The sequence below is a fragment of the Pseudopodoces humilis genome, chromosome 15, assembly GCF_049639895.1.
Source record: "Pseudopodoces humilis isolate 2021_Gansu_Grassland_sample_001 chromosome 15, ASM4963989v1, whole genome shotgun sequence".
Taxonomy (NCBI): Eukaryota; Metazoa; Chordata; class Aves; order Passeriformes; family Paridae; genus Pseudopodoces; species Pseudopodoces humilis.
This window is the reverse complement of record NC_142214.1, coordinates 12,813,004-12,830,460: the sequence shown is the minus strand read 5'-3', so window position 1 is coordinate 12,830,460 and position 17,457 is coordinate 12,813,004. Positions and strand designations below refer to the sequence as shown.

Here is a 17,457-nt window from a genome sequence, read left to right as displayed (position 1 = left end):
GGTCAGTCTGGAGGGTTCAATGCTTTTCTTGAAGAGGCAACAAAGGGCAGAACTACACCTACCTGTACATCCACTTAACAAAGTATTTAAATATGTCACTACATAAGACCAGATTCAATAATGTTCTTACACAGTAGAGTACTACAGGGCCTAAAGGTAGTGCAGAAAAGATACTAAGAGCATAATATGCTCTGTTTCCCCACACACCAGAATAATAATTTAAAACTAGAACAAGTTTTGGCTTGAACAGAGGGTTAATTAGCTAGAAATGTAGCACATGTTGTAAACATCTACCATGGGCCAATTTTCCACAGATAACTGCCAGAAACAATATTGTAGAGGAGTATCCCTCTTCAGATTTGCTACCAAACTGAGGAATCAAAGGGAAAGGAAGGACCTTAACCATTAAATTACTAATATTCATGTCTTTCCCACCACCCAAAATAATGTGGTACCTCAGGAAAGCCATGCACCCATCTGCAACTCACTGGTTTTATCACTCACCTCCAGGGGCTTTCCGAAAAGCCATGCAGTTATCATTTACACATGTCTATTAAACTATTGCTTCCCCACCTTATTCTTCTTCATCAGATATCTCTGGAGACACCTTAGCTCTAATCTGAATTTTCTAATCCTAAATGCTGCAAGAGCACCTTTTCAAAATTCAAACTAATATAAATGTTTTAGTTGGAAGACCAGCACTGAAGATCTGATCATCTCCTGCCTTCATACAGATCTTTGGATCCAGCCAAGTAACAACAAATTACAATGCCTCATGTAATGGCTTTGGTCCAACATTTTTATGAGACACTTGATTAAGAAAATATCAGCAAAGCGGATATTTACTATCTCCTTGAGACAAGGATTCTCTTCCTCTTTGCCTAAACAAATACTTGGTCCAGAACAGATAAACTATAAGCAATGCATTACCTCTTGGTGATTTGCAGAGGGTCATGAAGGACTGGATCATTCTCAAATGTCTCCTTGTCAAAAAGTCTTCTAACTGCATAGTTTGCCAGCTGCTCCATGAGAAGGAACGTTTCACTCATGTGCAAAAACATGGAAAAATAATGATCTTCCCCATGGGAGCATACATGAATGCTCTCTGTCAGAATCACATTGGAAGTTTTCTCAAGTTTTGATATTTCATCCCAGGAGATAATAAGTTTTACTGAAAATAAAAATGTGAGATAGCTCTCAATATCTGCCTGTATTAAAAAAGAAATGCAGTAGTAGCAGAACTAATAAAATATAATTAAACAACACAGTCAAATGATAACGCACTTGGAAAAGACTACAAACTAATAAGCACGAAATGCATTTTCTTCATTTTTCCTGAAAATTAATTCCATTAGAAAGGATTTTATAGAAAAACATTAAAACGCACACCAACTATGACAACAAAAGTTTACATCACCTCTTCCTTCCTCTTATGTGAAACTGCAAACAGCAAACACCATCATACAAGCCAACCCCCCTTCAACAGCTCACCAGCAGGGCTTCTTAAATTAAATCCATCATGTATTTGCATGTAGAGGAACTGTGCCTTTTAGCTATGGCATTTCTCAATATAGATCAAAATAAGCTTTGGAAGGATCCTATTTTCTGTACATTTTCCATTTTTCACACAAATACAGTTATAGTACACACTATTAGAGGCATTTGTTTGGGCATTTCAAACTAATGTTACGCAGAGAAAGAGTTATGTGCAATCATCACCAGTGTGTAGTGCACTGATACAAAATACTATGCCTGTGTGTGAAGAAGTAATGGTAATCCTCATAGACTTAATGCAGCATGAACTAAAGATGATGGACAGCTTTTAGCTACAGTCCACTTCTGGAAGTCTGCCTTCTCTCTGAAGCTTGAATTAAAAAAGCATAATAATAGACATTGTGTAGTATGCTACACAAATATATCCATTTCCATAAATTATGTTGGCAATTTCTGCTCATCTCTGTTGACATCCGCTCACATGGCAAAATAGCTCCCTCGGCACATAGGAAGAATTCCTCCTAATCTGAAAGATGAGCAGTGAAGCGTGAAGGGATGCAGCTTAACATCAAGGTTTACTTACTTTCTGCTCCAAGCAAAAATGAGTAGAAGCTAAGGAAGTTGGTACTAAGATATAGCCATCCTTGACAGGGCACTCTGCCCTTCCAGTAACTGCACGAGTAGTAGGTAATCAACTTCTCCTTCTCTGGTAATCCAAAACACTTCTCAAACTTCATAAGACCTTCACGAAACTTCTCAGGATCATCTTCTTTTATAAAAGAATCTTTTTCCTCTTCAGCAATCAAACCCTACAACAAAAAATCACATTACTTTATGCATATGTCCATGTAGGTGGTTGTCATATATGCAACTGCGTGCACAAAGCACAGCATTCTCCCAACAGGAGAGTAAGTTTTAGAAGGGGAAAAAGAGTCTGAGGATCAAATCATAAGTCACAAATAAAATGTGCTATTTCAGACTCATCCATCAAGTCTCCCACACAGCTTAGGCAAGACACACATTTCTGTGTCTCCTCTTCTGAAACAGACATATTTTCCTCACTTAATCCCAAGAGTTCCTGGGCTATATATTTAGCATATATAGGGAGAACAAAAGTAGACCATATGTTTCCCAGGCACTGTTAAAATTATTGTGACATAATTTTTCAACAGTTTTAGACCACTATATAAAGGCATTTGATGCGTCATTTAGCAAGCGGAGCTTAGCAACCTTAGTTGTGTGGAAGAGAAACAGGAAAAATGCCACATGTTAAAGTTAACAGTCACAGACTATTCAATCAGAATATGCAGCATTACAATGCTGTCACTGAATATTCTCCAGAGGAGCCCTTCCCAATTATGCCTGTTACTTACTCTAATCTTTCCCTGGACAAAGCTCGTAATGTCCTCATTTGAATCAAATACTGATAAAGTCTTCATAACATTGTGTTCTAACCACTCCCAATGTTCTGTTATTTCTTCTCTGCTGGATCCTATTGAAAAATATAGTATTACTGTAAATTAGGACAGACTTCAATCATTTCACCAAAACTATTAGGAGAATACTTAGCAAATTCCTGAGTCGCAGAGTAATTTAGACATACAAAACAAAATTACAAGTCTTAAATTTCTTGTTACCTCTTGTGAACATTGAAAACTTATTCAGTGTACACAAAACATGGGCACTGCTGTGTTTTTATCTTTCAAGTCCTTTATGCAGCTCTATTTCTGGCCTTTAAATCAAAGAGCATCTCAGCTTTGCCAACATTACATGGCTCAGTGCTGAAGCCTGAGTTGGACTGAACTCCTTCCTCTCAGCAGCACCTCCCCAACAGACAGCATAGCACCACTGCAACACTCCCAGTTTAATAGGCCAGAATGTGGGAAATGTGAGACCAAACCCATGAGGCTCAGCAGGAAATTAAATCTGTGCCTTTGATATCCTCAGCTCTGATCACTGCCACACAACAGTTTCCAGAGCAGAACTTCAAGACTAGGGCCTGCTGTGCAAAATCTTAACACATGTGAGGATGTAAAGTAAACATTACTGTAAGCAGGGAGGCAGCAATAACTGAAATGCCACGAGTGAAACCACAGGGTTTCAGCAGATTCAATACAGAGTCAGTGCCTTAAAGACAGTGACTCCCCATCAGATGCTAGCAGACAGGAAGAGTGAAAGAACTTACATAGGTTTGAATAAAGGCATTCCAGAATATAAATTAATTGGCAGCGTCATCCTCCACAAGAATGCGCACCAATTAAAGCAAGAAGTGTGATCACATACTATTGATACCCTCAAGCAAAAACACACCTTGAATAATTGCTTTTTTCTCATCTTACTTTGTAAAGCGTAATTAACCAATTTTCAGTGGACTCAACAAAATTAAAGTGGCCCTGTGAATGAACAGAAATTGCTCTAAAATAGTTAAATAGTTAGACTGCATTACACTGGCTGGATTTGCAACAATACTTACCAAATTATACAAAGAGTAATTAACACAGCAATTACATCACAAAAATAATTATTTTTCTCAGACTACACATGTAGACCAATTATTTGAGTCACAATGTGAACCAGAGGCACAGAGGTGACCCAGGAATAATGAAACTTTTATGTCATTGTTTAAATGGCTTAGAAGCACTGTTTCAGACCCTAGATATGTTATTGCAGGAACAAAGTGCCATCCCTTCAATTTCTTTACAGTAGGACAATCATATTATGTAGCTTTCTGTTGTAAAGCATATCTATGCAGCACAAAATCTATAAAAATTCAGTGCTAAAATGAAGATTACCCTTTGTATTTTCCCAGGAGCTGACCTGATAGCTGTAGAATTCCCCAGAGTACACTTCCAACATAAATGTTAAAGTATTTTTGGTAGCCTGTCACCAGGTCTGACTTCTTCAGAAGTGACCCTGAAATATTATTTATTGTCAATTCACAAACTGTTCAAATTCTTTAAGGCTGCCCTTTTAAAGTGACATGCAATTACATTAAATTAACGCTACAAGAACAAATCTGTATTTACTTTTCCATTCCCCATTAATAACACAACATGAGAAAGAGACAGAACTTATACTACAAGAGCAACAGATATGAGGAAGAATTCGGCTCTGACCATGACTGTGAACCTGCATGTTTTAACACGCAAAGACAAAGTAAACAAAAATATTAAGATAAGCATCTCCTGTTATTCCTACCTACAGCACACTTTGGAATAATAGCATAATTTGGAATAATAGCTAAGACCTACTAAGCCCACTAAGACCCTGAGAGTCCATCCTGAACTGTGCCAAGTTATCCCTGTATCTTACAAAAGAAAAGATTGTGCCTGTGTCATTGTAACAGTGCCCAAAGGATTTGGTACCTGAAAGACTCCTGCAGAGAGTAGGCAATCAGAAGGTGTAATAGGAATAGTCCACAGATCTATTCTGTAAAACCAGAACCACACTGTGCTGTCAAGCTCAGGCTTGCAAATGTTTTTAAACCATTTAGAGGTCACAAGAATGAATAATTATGTGAGAGGATTAAGCCAAAAATGGAACCCATACTTTGCACCCTCCTTTTCCACTTTCTGGACTTCGCTGGCTCCCAGAGTACATACCACATGCGATGGACCAGTAGACTTGGGAGTCTGGGGTCTGATGCAGGATGCGAAATGGGGCGACTTTCGACGTTGAGTCCAACACTGCATCTAATGTTCCCACAAGGAGACCTGTTGTGTCCAAGAAAATGTACACAGCACAGTGAAACTCAAGTTTTGAAATGCACACTCCCCTCTGGTTTGTTTCTTGGGGAACAGGAATGCTGCCCAAGTAAGGACTAATGAATGCTGAGAAAATAAGAAGCACAATCGAGGAGAGCACAAAGTATTCCCAGAGGAACTTCTTTGTGATGTGATATTTTGATCCAGTAAAAGCCATGAGGCACAAATGAGGTGACCCCTGTGGAAGTGACAGCCATGCAGTATGTGAAACCAGAGCACAACTAGAAATGTAACCGGGCAGTCCCAGCCTTCAGTGAGCACAAGCAGTAACTGAACTACCTCTTAATTAGCCATTTACTGTTGTTCTGTTTTCCAGGCAAAGGAAAGAGCCCTTGAAGACCATAATTGGCTGTCACCTCCCTGCAACTAAGTGTTGAATTAGCTCCCATTAAACAGAGTTCAGATGAAATATATTAATTTCACTAAAAAGCCAAACTTCATCTCTCCAGAACCAGGACAAAAACATCATCTGGGAAAATAAGGATGCATTTTATAATGACTCAAAATCATTCTCTCACACTTAACTAATCCTTTAAAATCTAAAAAATCAATACTGAAGAAACAATTGAATATTTTGGTTCCTGGTGCACCATAAAACCTTCTCTTTTTACAACAGAAGCAAAAATACAATCAATGGGGTTGTATATTTCTTTCCTGTATTTCTTATGTTTGCACCCTTCTAGCATGACCACAGAAACAGAAAATTCAATTAAAGCAAAGTTACCAAAGCAATCACACTGAGCTTTTAGTCTCCTACAGAAGAATGGCAAAGTAAGAGATGAGATTACCCAAAAAATCATGACACAATTACTCAAAGAGCTGCTGTAAAGTCTGTTCCAGAAACCTGTTGAGATCATAGATGCAAAGCATTCCCAAAAGGAATGAAAGGAGAGAGCTGGAATACAAAATTAACACAGCCCATATAGAACCTTTATGTCTTTAAATACATGTCTTTCCTGTTTAATGGAAAATGATCCTTTGATTTTGGTTTTTAGTATTCTGTAGAAGCACTAGATTTAGACAACTTCAAATGCATCCCTCAAAAGTTATTTCAGAAATTTTAAGTTGGCTACTTTGGTACTTCGGGTTTCACTTTCTTTCTATTAATTCTCTCTCAAATTCTGGAAAAATAGAACTTGTGAAAGAATACAAGGAAATAAAATAATGCAGAATCGGTAAGTCTAGACATTCATCCATGGAGCATGGTTTTCCTGAGGATAAACTTTCGGCATAGAGCCTGTGGGAGTACCTCACTGTGGCTATTCAAGTTTCAAATGTTTTTGCTTCTCCTCAAAAACATGGAAGTAAATAATTATGAGAAACCACCACAAAAAAAACCCAAAACCAACAACCAGGAAAAAAAGGAAAGAAACCAAACAAGCAAACAAGAAAAAAAAACAAAAACAAAAAACCAGAGCAGTACATTACATCTCTGGTCTTGTCTGAAATTAACAGACTGTAAATGGTTGTTGGAAAGTAGAATTATTTTGTAGTTCCTGACTGAAGATGAACATTGAATAATCAACAACATTTATGTCTGTTTAAGCAGCTTTTGCTTACTGAACGAGTCGTGACATTGAGCTGATATCAAAGATGGCTTTGCTTCAGCAAATGTTGCATTATTTCATTCACAAATCTCCCAATAACATTTTCTGTTATAATATACTGTTCAAGGATATTTTTCACCATTTATAAGGCTAATGCAACTCAGCTTGAGCCAATGGTTACCATAGTGCGCTAGAAAGGAGCACTCCTCGAAAAGCCATCACAGCTCCTGTCTCCTTGGAAGGTCATCAGATTTTAGACACAATAAACTGTACCAGGTGAGTATCCATCACCTCAGCATTGCCACATGTCATGAATGGGATCTAGACTATAGGTTTGAGCCTATGGCAATAAACAGCCCCTCAGTACAGTACAAACTAATTTCATGGCTATGGACACTGGCATAACTGTGATGCAAAAGCAGAGGCTCACTTATCTTCTCATCCTAGTCCTGAAAGTTCTCCATGAGCTGCCAATGTTTGGAATACTGTATTATTGGTCAGGGTTGCTATACCCTCAGTTCTTGTGTGTTTCTCACCAAGCACTCCCTTGGATTACTATCTCCCAATGGGAACCAAGGGACAACTTACAGGGGGTCCCCTACTTTCACCTCTGCTTAAAACTAGAGTTTCTCCTGGGGGGTTCCACCTAATCATCCTCCTGCTTTGCTCAAGGAATGACTTCAGCTGTATCTATGGAATGCAATGCACACTTATATGGAGAAAAGGCTCTGCTTTTAGAAAACATCTTCAGTTTCATAGTTGCCTGAGTAAAACTACTAGGGAATACCGTAGGGGCTTCAGTAAATAGGGGAAAATACTCTAGAAACCAAAATAAAGGGCAAGGATCCAGAACAGCTTTGAAATACAGATGTGTTATTCCCAAGATGTCTCTAAAAGACTTGATTAGAAAAATATCAACATTAGCTCAGAGACGTGCCACAAAACATCAGCATTGAATTTTGTTCTCAGTTGTACCAATTTAGGGCATGTATGACAGTACATGTTAATAACTGTCCAGCATTTTGCCATTTGGGGATCAACACCACTTTGTCCTTCTATATTTATTTCACCAAATACACCAAGAGAATACTAAAATTGGTGCTTTTTTTTGGTCCTTTTCAAACCACGATCTCAAGGATTTTTATTTTCTTCTCCTGGAATAGCATCAGTTATAGGTTTTTGATTTCCAACAATCTATTTATTTATAGCAATTTGACTACTTCCTATCCTTTATGGGACAAGTGTAATGCAAACAATATCAGTTTCCTTTTACTGATGAAAAATCAGAAGCAAAGAAAACATGCTTCTGTATTCTTTTTTAAAAAGCACTGTTCTTCTGAAACAAAGTTAGCACAGGCTTGGTTTCTCCTCTAACGCTTAACAGTGCCTTTGAAGTCAATAATTAATTATATTAAAACTGGATCAGACAGCCTCCTGATTTGCTACATTCAAAGTGTTAAGGAACATAAAATATTTAAGAATATATGGGTTCTTTACAAACAGAAATGTTCCGTTAGCACCACAGTGGGCAGCCCCATTGCAGCAAGGATTTTGAAGAGCAGATATGTTGGTCTACAACCGAGTTCTCACTTTTAGCTTATTTACATCATTCTAAAAAAAAGAGTTTCTGGAAAATACTGTAAAAGCTCTGCGTGAGTGGCAACAACTACAGAAAGTGACATTCTGCAGCTACACTCAGTTTCATTCCAGCAAAAACTGCTCCCTTCTACAATCTGAAGAATTCACAGCCTAATCAAAGCAGAACCAAAGAGGAAAAAACACTGTAAAACAATCAAATTTGTGATACAGAGCTGTAGTGGGTTGGCCCTGGCTGGATGTGCCCACCAAGACGCTCTATCATACCCCCTCCCCAGCAGGACAGAGGGTAAAAAATACATCAAAAATCCAGAAATGCAGATCCAATGGAAGCAAAACTACAGCCTAACTTAGCAGATGCTCTGTAACTGCCTCTAAGGCTTCTCCAGTACAGGACGCAGTAACAAGGGAGAAATGCAACAGCAAATATTCCTTTACAGTGACAGGATAAAGCTTCTTTCTATAACAGCAACTACTTTTATAGAGCATGTTGGTTCTGTTTTTAAAATCTGAAAGGACTGAAGCCCCAGCTTTCAATAATATGAATAACCATGAAAAGACATCATCTCTGCATATTTGATTTAAAATACAGGAATGTCAATTTGTGTATAATACTCCCTTTCCAACATCCTCAAATTAAGCAAAGTACTACTTCCAGGCTTAATTTTATTTTGTAAGTGAACTTGATTTCATAACTAAGAAACTCCAGCTTAAGGAAATACTGTGCATGGACTGAGACGGGAATGTTTAAGATAATTCAGACAAAAAAACCATCAGTTTAAGCCTTCAGAGCCAAAAGATTTCATTTCCATTTACAATAACTCAAGTGCATTACGGTCAGTGGTTATGACTCAGGTAAGAAAATAGTAACTCATTAAACTAAGGTGTGTCTCCAACCTTGCCTCTGCCTTAGAAATACAGAAAATTACAAGTGCAACTCTGAAAAAAATTAAGTATTGTTCTATTTGTTAAGAACAGAAAAAAGGACTGCAGATAACAGTTCCTCTTTGTTTCTGGTTCTAAAAAGCTGTTTGACAGGAACCGGGGAGCACGTGCTGGTAATTTTTTCCACCTGTCATCCCCAAATGTAAATATGCATCTTAACAGAGGGATGTTATTTGTCTCACCAATATAGACACTGCTACAGCTGCTGAAAAAAATTATGTAGCTGACATAATTTCAGATCTTCATTAACCAACAAATTTCCCATTTGATTCCTATCAAGGCTGAGGGCACACAGCAAGGAAGCCACAACAAAAGCTTTGTGTGCTAAAACACCAGCCAGGATAAATTATTTCTGCCCAGACCAGCAATTTGGAAAAGCATGTGGCTTTGTGCTGCAGATTTGGTCAAGCTAGATCACAAGGTCCCTTATTCTACAGTTCCTACCAAAATAAACTTCTTTTAAGTTTGTACAAAGATCACCAAGTACTTTTTTAACTGGTCCACCATGAAATTTTGTTAGAGACAAGGTTCTTGCCATTGACATCCACAACATCCATCCAACGTTCTTTCTGTCAGATGTCAGAGAGGGAAACTTTCCCCACAGCCCATGTCCCTGCCCAGCTCTGTCACCCCTTCTCCCAACCCCCTGTGCATGCAAGTCAGCTAGCAATGGCCCACCCAACAAGCCACGGCTTTTAAACAGTGCAAATACCATCAAGGGCCTTTGACAGATTTGGGATGGCAACAATTGCCACAGGAGATCCAGGACTTGGGGGAGTCACAGGTTTTCCCTACTCTTCTGAGCATGGCATAAAGAAGACTATTTCCAACCATATATTTATTTCACTGGTTTTTCTCCTCCTACAGTTGCATTTTACTTACTTTTCTCAAGCAGAAAGAGGCAAATTGAAACAGCAGAAGCAGGAACTAAACAATTGATTTGTTCAAATTTCAGTGAAAGGTTGGAATTTTAAGACACCAAATACTTATTTGCATCACTACTCCCAGCATACCCATCTCCTAATCAAGGTCCTGCCTAAATCAAGGTCTGTCCTAGAACTAAAGCTAGAGTTCTGTGACCAGCATGCTTAATCACACTAGACCTTATTTACAGCACATGTATTCACAACTACATTCTTATCCATCCACTCTGGAAAACCTGACCAGCTCTCCCAGAGTGGCTCTACGGAGACAGAACAACCAGAGGACGTGGTCACATGGTTGCATAGTCAGACAACACACTTTGAGACAGCCAAAAGTGTGATGAATTACCCAATGGAGCACCACTCAGACAGTTTACAGTATCTGTATCCTTAGGAAAGCTCTAAAACAAAGAGAATGAAGTGCAAAGCTAAGCAGGTACGTATCTGCAGGGAGGGAGGCAAGGCTGAGCACAACCAGCACAAGGTATTTCTGTACCTGTTTCAAAGTTATCTACACAACTAAACTCAGAAGTGTGGTATGTGAGCACACAAGCCGTAACAGCCCCCTGTGTAATCTACAGATTACAAACTGGTCCTGCCCCTGTCAGTCCAGAGTGGTAATGCAAACAAATCCAACTGCAAACTTCATTTTATTCCTAAAACAGAACCAGAATTCACAGCCTTCCTTCAGGCTCTGCTGACATTATCTTTTGCTGCTTTGTCTCCTTCGTACCTTTTGTACTTTTCTCCAGGTAACAGCTGCTTCCTCAAAACTTTCCTCCTTAAAGCCTGTCTTACCAACTGTACCCCTGTATTTTTGGGAATCCTTTGTCACATTCCCATTAGTGCTATTCAAACCCTGCAGCACCGCCCATCCTTCTTTCCACTCCTGTCTTGAGGCATTGTCCCCCTCTTCCCTCCTGACCCAGACTTACACTGCTGCCTCCCTCTTTCAGTCCCTCAGTGCTGCCAGTCACCTCCAGCCTTGTCTCACCAGCTGTAGAACGCTCTTCAGGAGAATAGGATTGTACTGGGACATTTGGGATGATTTCATAACACAACAGCTGTGCTTTGCTTTTTCCTACAGGAAGTGCTAATTTTCTCCCGTGACAGGCAGCAATATCAAATTAAGCCCAGGCACAGCAAATCATGCTGGCTTATACCTAGGAGGTTTGAATATTTCCAAACCTGCGAACACAAATGTAATTGCATTTTTATGCAACTGTCTTGTTAATCTTTCTTAATCACAACTTTAATTCAAGAACATCTCACTCCTTTTGTGTCTGCCCAGGGAAAAATGTAACTTGCAGAGAAGAATCTGTAAGAATTTACAAGAAAAGCTTCAGAAATAAAATGTGCAATGCCACATCAAAAAAAGCATACTACAGCAACTATCCCATCCAAGTGTTTTTCCTGCACTGTCAACAGCTACCAAGAACAGCAGAGCAGTGACAGAAGCTTCACCTTTACCAGAATCCAAAGGGCACTTGGAAGGCTCAGCTGTCTATCCAGCTGTAAGCCTATGAGGAGGTTTTCAGACAAACAATTTATTCCAATTCTCATTGTTCCACTTTAATCACAATCCTTAAATTAATTTTATCATGCAGAAAGTCAACCTTCATAGTGACTTGGTTTCCTTGAGTTCCAAATATATCAAGGTAGAGAACAAGGCGTCAAGCCTGATCCTTACAAGACTTCCAAGCTTACAATGTATCACCCTTGGTTCTAAGCCAAAGCCTAACATTACCTACCTGCTTATAATACTATGATATGCATAGTAACCTGGGATTTTGGGATTGTTTCTTTTACACTTTCCATGCCCTGCCAGTGGTTCATTCAGAGGCCAATGAAGAATGCCCAAGCTGCAAGGGGCATTTCTACATCTGATATTCACCAGTCAAAAGTTTGAAGCTTGTGGTTTTGTTCAGTAAAATTAATAAATGTTTCCACAAGACAATTATACCTCATCTTTAATATAGCTTGCTTTAGGATGACACAAATTAGAGAGAGCCTAGAAAACCTGCAGAAATTCAAAACACTCGAGAACCACATCTCACTGAGGAATGACTTTATGCTGATTCCCTGTAGCATTTTACCTTGACAGGGTCAGTGACGGACACTATCAGACTATAAAGGAGTCAGTTCTAGTCAGAATACCTGCCACCATCACAGAGGTCTTAGCAGTAGCTGGGGCCCCTGCAGTGTCTGATGATACAAACAGGCAAGAATTATACATAGAAGCAAAGCTCCATACCTTTAAGTTCTCATGGAATAAAGTTTATTATATGATGGTCAATTTCCTGCCCCACCCCTCTGTCACTTTCCTGACCCACCACTGCTGACAGTGCATATCATATGCCTGCTTTTAAAATAAACAATCAGAAATGCCTGAGCAGGAGTTCATCTAAAAACAGCCTCAGATGCACGCAGAAAATGACATTTGGAAATGAGCATCTTGCCAAAGCAAGACAGATCAGTCCTTCCGCAGACGTGTCCACTTCCACCAAGCTGCCCATGGAGCTGTGCCGGACTCCGCTGGAGCAGAGGCTTTTCAACCCGTGACGAGGCTGGGCTGTGCTGTCTACAGTTCCCCAGTGACCCGGGAATCCAGAGCACCAGGCGCCCTCAACCACGCCGGGTGCCCGTCACCGCCGTATTCTGCTGCCCCTGGGGCCGCTCTACCCAGGGAAAGGAAGGCGAGAAGAGCCCCATGAGAAATCCAGGAAGGTCCGGGGCTCCAGAACTCAAGCGGGTCCCCTTCCTGCCCCTTTGGCTGCGGGTCTCAGGGCCGACAGACCACCGTCCTCCCGCTCCAGCCCTGGTCCGGCCCCACAGGGGCAGTACCTGCCAGCCCGCCTCCGCCCTCCTCGCCATAGCCCCGCCGCCGCTGCAACACGAAGTACTGGTTGGAGCGCTCCTGCACCCACAGCTTGAGGGCATTTTTCAGCAGCACCTCCTCGGGCTTCAGCCACATCTCACGGCCCCTCTCGACGCAGTGCTTCCACCACCGCGCCCGCTCCGCGCTCGCAGCTACGGTATCACGCAGGGGAGGGCGGGGCTCCCAAAGCATGCTGGGAGCTGTAGTCCTTGCTGCTAATGGGCCGCGCTGCGCTGCTGCAATAGGACTACAAGCCCCGTCGGCTGTGCGCTCCCCTGCCTCGAGACTACAGCTCCCGTCGGGGCCTGTGCTGCCCTCGCAGCGGCCTGTCCCGGAGTGGGGTGCTGAGTCCCGGCTTTGCTGTGCCGCGGAGCGGGGGCTGGGGGTTCCAAGTCCCGGCTTTGTGTTCCCCAGGGAGCGGCTCTAAGGCCGCTCCCGCGCACAGCACTGTATCTCCCCTGCCCCAGACGGCGCAGAAGCTGCTGCGGCTATTCTGCGCATAGCACAAGTCCCGTTTTCAGTTCCGCCCAAACCTGACTTCATTTTCAGCCCACAGGACAGAAGAACGTCACTAGAGACGGTGTGTGGCGCCCAGGTGTGTTTTCCAGTCAGCGCTCGGCCCGGAATTGCAGGCGGGATTTGAAACGCAGAGGGGCTGACAGAAAGCACAAAAAAGCTTCAGAGGGCCCACTGCTCCTCTGCTCCAGTATCTGGTGCCGAGAACTTCCCAGAGTTACCGTCTTTTCCCACCTCCATGCAAGATTCACTCTTGTTCCTAACACAACCTGTTATTCAGTACAAATGGAGTAGGTCTTCCTGTTTCCCCGGTATTCCTGCGCACTTTCCTTAGCACTCTTATTTCCAGCATAACTGCCCTTCCCAAGATTTTCAAGGATAATGCCTTATTGATTGTATGTCATACAAAAAATGCAGCAGACAATTGTTTAAACTCGGCTTCTACTTCAAGCTCTTTCTGAAAAAAAAATGCACATTATGCACTTGCTGTACATTGCAACCTTGGCACTTTTGCTTTATCCTGGCTTCCCTCATGCTCTTCAATAGTACTTCACTACCGAAAATGCTGCTGCTAGCACTGGTCTATTTGTGAGCACAGGCATAGTGTGTTTTTGCCAAGCAGTCACAGGAATTATTTGGCAATGCCCATCCACTTCCAATTGCATAAGCAACCACCTACCCAAAGGACCTTTGTGAAAGCAGACCCAAGCATGCAATCACATTTAACTCACAGGAAGCTTCAAACCTGGGTGAATTGCATTGGCATAAGGCTTCCTTTTCTTTCAATCACCCATTGCACCACAGCAATAGAAACTAGAATTGAAGAGCTGTACTGTGGGGACTGAATATAGATCTAACTAATACAATTCTTTTGCTCGTTTTTGTAAAAGAAGAGGAAGTGACAGTTTTCTGGTGGTGTACTTTTACTAGAAAGTAAAAATAAAATACAAGCCATTAGCCAGCACATGGTAACTAACACAGATCAAACATTAATGAGAGCCCCTGATATCCTGGCACACAGCTCATCATGAGGTGGAGTCTTCAATCCCCCATCTGAAGCCAGGCACAATAGACATTGCTGGGGAGTTACCAGCTGAACTGATTGAGTGGTTGCTTCACAGATCATGGTCCTCTAAGAGCACTCCCAGAAAGAGTGTTTACCATTTAATGATCCTCAATTAGACAAGCCCCTGGATACAGGAAATTAAGGACCTAACATACATCTTCTAATTCTGATGCTAATTTTAAGGAGAGATGCCCTTGGCATTTCCTACCCAGAATTTTCCTTTTGGTGACACAGACACACTGGACATGTGTTACTTGCTCATGTAAAATTCAAAGTTTGTTAACTGGATAAATATTTTAACAGTAAAATGCTACTGCTTGGAAAATGTCTGTTTTGTATTTCTTTCCATGTTTCACGGTCTTGAATGTCTTTCTCTTTTCCAGTTCCCTAAAGCATTGGATTCTTAATCAAATACTGTTCAGCTGCAAAGAGTGCTTCTCTATGGGCATGGAGGAATTTATTTATAGCCACTTGAAAACCTTAACTGGTGCACAATTATGCTACAGTGTAATTAATGCATTCTACAGCAACACAGATCCATTTAGTGCTGCAGAATTTTTCTTTCACTTATTCAAGACTTAGCGTAGAAATGATAAATTACTTCCCTCAACCATTTCAAGACTACATAAATAAATAGCTATAAAAATAAAAGTTAGCTTCACTCTGTATAACCAGCAGTTGAACAACCAGTGCAGAGGTACTCTAGGACTATTACATAATTTTTAGTTCACACAGCACAAATGCTGCAATTGGATTTCAATTTTCTCTTGAAACCAAAATTAATTGCTGAAGCAAATAGATTTTCTTTCATTTCTTCCAAACTGCAGACATTACACCCCTGCAGGAGAGGAGCCCCATTCACATCTACACAGGAAAGGTACCAGTCTTTTCACTTGAGTGAAAAGGCAGGGCTACCTTCAGTGCTGGTGTGTTAAACATGGAAAGAAATTACAATAAATCACACACAGGCAAGGTAAATGTCTTTATTTATTATATCCAACTGTTAGGTCACTTGAGAAATGCAGAATTTTCCCTCTGAAGACTGAGATGGACTGTACCTCTCCATTTTATGGCAACAGTCCAATGGCCCTTATGACTCAAACTGCTTTTATATGTTTGCAGCCCTCATCACAAGTCCTGCTTTTCCCTTTAAACAAAATTCTCATCCGAAACTGTATTTCTGTTGGGACACCTGAAATTTTCCTCAAGATGAGAAAATGGTATTATTTTGATTTGAAATTTAAAAAATTAAGCCCTGCTGTTGTAAAGCCTAATTCACAAGACAGCACAGTAATCCAGCACCAGGAAACAAGCCTTTCTCTCCTGCAGGGATAAAAAAGCTTTCCCAGACCCTCTTTGAGAGCACATAAGTGTTTGACTGAAGTCTCAGATCAGAGCTCCCTCCCTTTCCCTGAGGGAGTGAGTAAACACTTGGACATGATGCCAGAGCCTGTTCAGTTTGCTCTTTGGGGACAGAAGAATTGACATGTCTGTGTGACTCAGTGGGAGAGTCACAGTGGGAATATTAATACAGTCAACAGACAGATAAACAGACAAACTGTACCATTTGTGAGCTCATTATTTCCATTATCTTACACATGAGCATTAAAGTATCTATAGAAAACCCCAAAACTATTGCACAATAATGGCAGGTTTTTATTGCTTTTCAGGAACAACCTTAGCCCCAGGCACATTTCTGTTGGCATCTTGCTTAGAGGAAAGTCTACCATGCCACAGTGTGCACACACACACACAAACATACATACACATAACCCAGAGACATTCTAGCCCGTAGCATCACCAAACACAAGTGAACATTTCGCTGCACAGTCCCCTAAGCAGGGTTAGCAAAGGACAGCTGCTACCCATGGAAACTTGGAAATACAAAAAAGTCAGAGTGGGTCATTGAAATTTCTTTAAGAGAGTCTGACAGGAACACGCCCAAGTTTAGTATCAAGATGGTGTTGACAAAATTTACACTTTCATTTTTAAGCCAAATCCCTTGCATAGATACTAGTTACAAACAAACCTGCACAGATAAGAACATGGTAGACTTGCAAGATAAGCTGCAAAACTGGAGAACCCATTAAGTTCTGCCTAGCAGTAGCTCAAATACTGCTCAGGTACTTACCCTGCATGTGTTCCTTTAGCAGTGGGTCACATTTGATATAAGAATCCCTCTGAAATATCTCTCTGAAAATTAGCTTAAGTGCCTTGAGCAAGCAAGACCCTTCCTCAAGAGATGATACCATCTAATCCTACAGCAGTACAGGTTCATCAATGCAAGCTTCTGCACCACCTCCCTCCCCAGTTCTCCACTAGTGCATTCCTTGAGAAAGCGCTGTACATTCATATTAGAATTAGAATTACAATTAGAATTAGAAATACAAGTGTCAGTGCTTGGCACACTGGATTGTGGATGCAAACTGACTGGCAGTGTCAGTTAATTATCCTACATTATTCTACAGTAAAACCTTCATACCTTCTCTGTGAGTTCCCACAGGCAACTCCTCACAACACTGACTTCTCTCTTCCTTCTGCACGACCACCTAACCCCTCCTCCTCATAGCATGGCCAGCAAATTCCAACTAACTCTAGACTAGCTAACCCACTCTTTTATAACACCCATTCTTATCAGACATAGCTGTGATCTATTAAGGGCAAGGCTGGTTCCACTCTTTGGCCATTAATACAGCTGCAAGATTGCTTGTAGCACTATCTGTTCTCT

The 17,457-nt window shown here is 41.0% G+C and overlaps 1 protein-coding gene across 2 annotated transcripts in view; it reads right to left on the bottom strand.

The window, feature by feature from the left end:
* TBC1D8B (TBC1 domain family member 8B) overlaps positions 1 to 13,319 on the bottom strand; it is a 36,742-nt gene extending 23,423 nt beyond the window's left edge. The window contains exons 1-6 of one of the 2 annotated variants that reach the window (XM_088062730.1): positions 13,114 to 13,319; positions 5,097 to 5,207; positions 4,312 to 4,407; positions 2,868 to 2,986; positions 2,078 to 2,303; positions 931 to 1,171 (exon numbers count right to left, since the gene is read on the bottom strand). In XM_088062730.1, coding sequence (XP_087918856.1) covers positions 931 to 1,171; positions 2,078 to 2,303; positions 2,868 to 2,986; positions 4,312 to 4,407; positions 5,097 to 5,207; positions 13,114 to 13,243 — 923 coding nt within the window. In that variant the 5' untranslated portion in view covers positions 13,244 to 13,319. The remainder of the gene's footprint in view (positions 1 to 930; positions 1,172 to 2,077; positions 2,304 to 2,867; positions 2,987 to 4,311; positions 4,408 to 5,096; positions 5,208 to 13,113) is intronic. The other variant, XM_005532397.3, reaches the window with a different exon arrangement.
* Positions 13,320 to 17,457: the final 4,138 nt, after the last annotated feature.